Here is a 7003-nt window from a genome sequence, read left to right on the forward strand (position 1 = left end):
ATCTAGTACTCGAAGTAATAAGACACCAAATGATTTTTAATCATCGTTTAATATCACTAATAATTTCAATACATTTAATAACACTTAACAACTAAAATAGCTAATGTTTAACATTAATTTATGTGAAATTCTATACAAATTATAACTAAATTATACGTAATTATATCACAATATGTACAATGGAATGTTGATTATCATCTTTTACGTTAGTTGTTTGAGCATTAGAGATGTAATTAAGACTGGCGTATTGTCAATACGGTCTCCATACGCCACCTTCTTGGGAACCTGCGTATAAACCATGTTTGACATCGTCTCCAGTTTCACATGAAGGTACTAGACCACTTGCTTCTCCAGCTTGTAATTCTGTAGTTATCGATATTCCGCCATCAATATCGCTTATTTTAATCTCGCTAGGGATGTACTGTTCAACATGCTTATCGGAACTATGCAAATGTACATGTATTTGATTTTGGTTTACGGTGGAATACAAATTTGGTAGTATCATTTGGGGATTTGGATTTATGTATGGTGTGTGTGATTGTATGCACGCGGGGTTGTTGTTGATATTGTTGTATTGGTAGTTGTTGTAGTTGTAGGTGTTTGCCGACCACGTGTTGTAGTATGTTGGGTCGTAACGCTGCGCGTTCACTGCCGATGCGTTGAGCTCGGTTAGCGCGGTGCTTGGTGTGCTAGAGTTGCTCTTGTAGGGTGTTGTCGGGGACTGGAATCCGCTGTATTCTGGATGGCTTAGAGGTATTTCCGGTAGAACTGTGGACAGAAAAAATATTTATTTACTTGGTATCCCAATAGTCTCGTATCTTGTAGTAAATTTTTATTTACTACAAGATGCGATAAAAAAATTTAGCTAGCTACCCATAGTACAGGGGATCCTAGTTTGGGAGCTAGGCACAACTATGTACTAGATTTGTATCTTTTGGCAATAAAGTTTTATTATTTTTTATTATTATTATTTTGATTATAGTGCCCTCCCTACCCAACCTTATGGTTACACAGGAAGGGCACTGCTCAAGCAAGCCCGCACAGGGACCTTATTAGTCAGGTCCTAAGGTTGCGGATACCAGCCCGTTGCACCAAGTACCAAGTAGTCAGGTCCTAACATCAGCTCAGCCCATATACACAGACTTAATCCGGTGCCGGTAAAAAGGCTAGTGTCTTGACACAGTGCACTCTCCTTACTGATATCACAACAGAACATAATATATCGTCGGTGATTTGTAATTTGAAAAGTTTTTCAGGACTGTTTTAAAATATTTACGTTCTGTTTTAAATTCAATTTTAAAACTTAAACTTAACAGCCATCACCACCTCAGCGCGAATTAAAATTGTACTAATACGATTCATTTTGCTAGGGTCGACCGGCACGGACACTGGCTTTGTTTCAGAATTTTTTTTTATAAACGAAATCAAAAATGTTTGTTGCATACTATACGTGTTATATTTACTTCAGTTGATATAAAAAAAACATTGGTATGTGTAAAGTACCTATTGAATACGGCGGTTTCTCGGAATCGTGTTTTCACACTGTATATTAATCAGTGAATATCCTCAATTTTACTACACATTTTTTCCAAAGTCATTGATTCAACACTTTCGCTGTTGTGCGGATTCATCCAAATCGATTTGAGTTGGTATAGACTCTTAATTGAAACTAAAATTGAATTTTAAAACTGGACGTTAATATTTTAAAACCGTCGTTAAAACCTAAAACAACACTTTCGCCCTTCGTATAAAATAACGACGGTATAATGTTTAATTAGGTATCTATGTTATTGTATAATATTACAGTGACAGGGAAACACAATACTTTTATATAAGACAGACAATATCTAAGCAACAGCCGGAAAATCTACTATCCTCTCAAAATACGAATAAAGACATAAATACGTAGGTTTAAAGATTTTATTTAATTTTTTATTTTTTATTAAATTACCAAAATACGAGCATAATTGTTATAACGAACAATAAAGGTTTATAAATAGAAAAATGCATGTGTGAATCATCTAACATTTCCATTTACAACTCAAAGAGAAATCACTGTGTTTCAGTAATTTTCGCTTTTTTATTTAATATTTAAAAGAGTTAGTCAAATCTTTTGTGTGCATGTAAGCGAAAGTCTTGGAATAAACTACCTCAATGGCCGAACAGTTACCATGCTGGATTGCCACGGAGAGGTCCCGGGTTCGATTCTCGGGTCGAGAGAAATATTTATATGGCCTACACTTATTTCTCTCGTGAGTTTGGGTGTAATTTGTGGTTGCCTACGCGTGAGGCGCCATGGGTGTGTAAAAAAAAATATTATTTCATCCATGGCAAGAGCACGCCTAAGACTTTCAGTTAGTGTCGACTATTTAAAATAAAATAAAATGACATTTATTTATCCACAAAACACACATACAAGTATAAGCGAACAATTAAAATTAAAACCAAAGATCAGTAGTGTGGACAAAAAGGGATGAAGACTCAGCATTGCTGACTTTCAGGCTTCAGCTATTGCTATTCGCTTCCTGCATCAGACCGGCAAGCGGAGTGTGTACTAAACACCAATTAATAGTGGCTGCCCGTGTTCCACTATAATGTAAAATGTAAAAAAATTGTAGTTTAAAAAATTCCAAATTTTGAGTTCTTAGATTTTCGCGATTGTTACACATAGGAAATGAAACTATTTTTCCGGATTTAAATCGCGTATATTTGTTTTTTCAAACAAACCGACGTTTCGGGCCCTTTACAGGTCCCATGGTCACGGTTAACTTTCGTTTTGGTTGACGTTGACAGTTGACGTTGTTGTAAATTCTAAATTGTTATTTATTTATTTAGTGTTGCTAGGGAAACTAGTCACCGACCAATTGCTACTCGATTTCTGCACAGACAGGAGCCATTATCAGGCAGAAAAGATGTAAAACCCAAACTACAAAATGTGAAAGGCAAGTGGAAAACATATCTTTATAAATGTTTTGATTCAAATCCTTCTTACTTTTTATAGCAATTTTTAAGCAAAAATATACATTTTTGACGAAAAATATTTCTTCGACGAAACATCTGTTTATATTCTTCATAAATTTTCACACTCTATCCATCTGGATAGAGCGTGAAAATTTATCCTAATTACGTAATAGATTGCTTTCACGCTTTTTCTTTCCCGAAGTATCGATATGTATGTAAAGTATGTAAAGGCGCCTACAGATTTAACCGATTTTTTGAAAATCAACGTCGGTCTACAAGAAACACGATATCCATCGTCTACTTCTTACACATATACTCGATTTTGTCTGGTCACAGTTGTTAATCGACAAAAAATACGATGTTGTTCCTGTTGCTTACAAATTTAGGTATTCAATGTTATGATAGGACTGGCATGTTTTCTAGAACAAAAGTCCTAAAATTAGAAAAGATTAAAAAAAAGATTTAGGTCGTCTTGTTTCATCACACGTGTCGATGGTCAAAAATCTTTTACCCCTTCAATATCCTATTTGGTCTACCAAATGAACTCTAGTTCATGTTTAAAAATGGACTGAAAGGTTGATGGACTAGGTATTATGTGCTTACCAGCAGGTATATGCATGTCGGGCTTATAATAAGGCGCCTGCAACGGGGCATAGGATGGGTAGACGGTGGCCGTGGATGGGTAACCGGTGTTCCATTCGCTCGCGCCCAAGATATTGCCGCTGCTCTCTGGAAATAAGAAAGAAAGAATCTTTATTTATGGTTACGTAACGGACAAACTGTTTGAAGTCTGAACCGGCATTTTCAACTTATAATGACGGATGTGTACGTAACAGGTACAAATTAGTATATCACTATTTTGTAGGTAAATGATGTTGTTCACCAACACACCCAACATTTTTGTACGGAAACCGTCTCTGGCCTGTACTTTCGTTCTTCATTTGAAACGCATGATGCGAATGAAGCTTCATACTTGGCGTTGTTTTTTTGATTTGATCGAGTATTACTTATTTGATATATAAATAAATATTTAAATAAAAAACTAAAATCGTCGGTTTACTAAGGTTTTAAATTCAAAAGTTTAAAGTATCTCTGCCAAAATTGTCGAAATTGATACCATCATGAAAGCCGATTGTCACATAGGTGTTAACATGGAGGTCACGCGTGCGGAACAGTGCGCGCGCGCACGCACGGGGATTGCCGCTGAATCATCAGAACGTCGCATTCGCATGTTGCAAGAAAGAAAACGACTAGTCATTGGTGATAGCGCTCTGGGTCAGAGTTCGATGCTCGTTTACTTATTGCGTTAACTAATAAATAATGACGTAGGTATGACCTAGTTGGAATAAAGTTTGCTTCCTAAGGTGTTAGACCCTGCGTTCAGGATTCCATATTTTCCTCAGGAATTAGAAGAACATGGGAGAATAGTCGTTAAGTGGTGCAGTCTAAGTAATTAAATTACCTAAGTGTGTATTAGACTATACCTTTTGTAGCACTACAGCTCCTTGTGAAAGAATTTGTCCAGGGAAGTACTGCCACCTTACCTATTTCTGCCGCCAAGCGGTAATGTGAGCATTAGGTACTATGTTCCGCTGGTTTTTTTTTAATTACAGGCACATGTACTTATTATTTCAGGCTGACGGGCGCAGTGGTAATGTCCCTAAAAATTTGCGATTTAAAGATCTTAGTGGCACTGCGACTGCTATCGACAGGCGTGTCGCTTACCATCAGGCGGTGACTTGTTCGTCCCGTCACTTGATATCATTCAAAAAATTACCTATCTATATTACCTATAGTTAATGAAACTATTTTTCCGGATTTAAATCGCGTATATGAAAAATCTCAAACAGACATAAGACTGCAGTACTAATCAATATGTCTTAGTTTATCCTAATTTCCATTATTAATTAATAGTAAATGTAACTTAACACTTAACATTGGTACAATAAAATAATTTGTAAAACAGTGTAGTGTAAATTGGAATGCTTCTATGTAAAATTAAAAATAAAGTATTTCATTAATAACTTTTGTTACTACAGTGAAAAAATAGGGTGGTTTGCATCAATATTAGACAATACTGGTTGATGACTGGACCACTTCAGTCAATCGTGACCATGGGACCTGTAAAGGGCCTGAAACGTTGGTTTGTTTGAAAAAACAAATATACGCGATTTAATAGGAATAGGTTTCCTCGCGGCTTATTGTTTTTCAAAAAAAAAAAAACAACGTGACCTGTAAAGCGCCCGAAATGTTGGTGTGTTTAAAAAAGGTACTAAATCCGGAAAAAGAGTTTCATGTCCTATGTGCAGCAATCGCGAAAACCTAAGAACTCGATATATTATAGTTATTTTTGCTATTTACAAGTGGCAGTCTTTATTCACACAGAATGCTTTATTAGAAATATATATTGTTGTAAAAAAAATTAAGACGACGATTCTTTCTCGACCAGCGACAGACCATTCCGTCGCTTGGTATTGTAAAAATAAATACTTCACAGGTTAGACCGTGCACAACAATGGCACAAATATTAGTTATAATATGGTCAATAATTGTTATCTGCATAACATGCCTGGGTAGTTACTACTGACCTATCTCTATTCTCCGTAAAGCAGCAGTGCTGCTTTATTGAAGGAGACTTAAGATCCTATGGTTAGAAAAGCATTTGCAATGTCAAGGATACTTCCCGAGTACTGCAAATTTCTATAGGCTGCGGTTACTACGTTTATGAGATGGACCGTCTATAAAGCGTAATACATATAGTTCAATATAACATTACAAATTTGCAACGCATAATACTTTATGCTAATGATATAAGCATTTATAAAAGGGAGAAAGTTGCAAAACAATGCGATTGTTCTGACAAGTTGTCAAACTTACGAAAAAAAAACAGCAACCCAAGACAACCCAAGCGGATGTGAGGTAACTTCATGCAATTTTTTTAGTAGCAGTATTATATTTAGTAGCAGTAGAGCTCCTTGTGAAAGAGTTCGTCCAGGGAAATACTGCCACCTTACCTATTTTTGTCGCCAAGCAGTAGTATGAACATTACAGCGTTCCAGTTTCGAAGCCTAAGGAAGCTGGTTAAATTACAGGGAATTGTCAATTTGTGATTTAAACCTCTGAGTGCTACTGCAACTGTTATGAACAAGCGTGTCGTTTACCATCAGGCGCACGACTTGTTCGTCCCATACCTCAGATTTAAACTTGAATAAAAAAAATATCAAGACACGACAGATACATAACCAACTTAATTTAAACTACACAACTAAGGGAAATTTAGTAAGTCAAAACTTTATTTCATAGGGCAGAAAATTACACTTCAAGTCGTCAAATACACAATTAACACTACTAAAATTAACACTACTGCTCATTCGTAAGGCAGATTTCCCTTACAAGAAACTGTAGGGGTTGCTCTTTGAAAATATCATTTGTACATATTAATCAATTTAATCATTAACAATATTTATTTCAAACATCACAGATCGAGACAACGGTCAAGAACTAACCGGTTCGCTATCACGGATTTATTAGCACTAGAGTATTGTGTGTATTGATTTAGGTAGTAGCAGTAGAGCTCCATGTGAATGTGGAATCTTATTATAGAGGCGTATACATGACCCTTAAATGGATTTGTGACTTCGTCTAGATGACTGTGTAGGGCAGGTAGATTATTTTTATTACTCGTATTAATCAGCCCGTCACTATTTTCCAAAAACAAAATTACTATTCTTCTTAACGTAAATTACGTGTATACGAATAATACAAATTGTTTTATTTCTCTCTAAAAGATAGTAGTAGTACCTTAGAGAGAGCTGTAATATGTACTAGGTTGCTAGGTTGGGGACGTGTGTTACAGATCACTAGGCTTACTCCATCTAAGTGTATTAAGAACGTACCATCATACAGAATACAGAGAGAGAGAGAGAGAGAGAGTATATCTCTCACCTCTCTCTCTGCGTATGTGTGAGATGTGTGTATGTGTGTTATCTGTGTGTTGTGTGTGTGTGTGTGTGTGTGTGTGTGTGTGTGTGTGTGTGTGTGT

At 36.1% G+C, this 7003-nt stretch overlaps 1 protein-coding gene across 4 annotated transcripts in view; it reads right to left on the reverse strand.

Annotated features, from left to right (window-relative positions):
• Positions 1 to 55: 55 nt before the first annotated feature.
• LOC113231320 (protein lozenge-like) overlaps positions 56 to 7003 on the reverse strand; it is a 92127-nt gene continuing 85179 nt past the window's right edge. The window contains exons 5-6 of one of the 4 annotated variants that reach the window (XM_026465597.1): positions 3565 to 3690; positions 56 to 768 (exon numbers count right to left, since the gene is read on the reverse strand). In XM_026465597.1, the coding sequence (XP_026321382.1) occupies positions 251 to 768; positions 3565 to 3690 (644 nt within the window). In that variant the 3' untranslated portion in view covers positions 56 to 250. Of the gene's footprint in view, positions 772 to 3564; positions 3691 to 7003 lie in introns of all 4 variants that reach the window. The other 3 variants (XM_026465596.1, XM_026465599.1, XM_026465598.1) reach the window with 3 other exon arrangements.

Source organism: Hyposmocoma kahamanoa, unplaced genomic scaffold (genome assembly GCF_003589595.1).
Source record: "Hyposmocoma kahamanoa isolate Upper Pololo Valley unplaced genomic scaffold, ASM358959v1 65, whole genome shotgun sequence".
In the NCBI taxonomy this organism is placed as follows: domain Eukaryota; kingdom Metazoa; phylum Arthropoda; class Insecta; order Lepidoptera; family Cosmopterigidae; genus Hyposmocoma; species Hyposmocoma kahamanoa.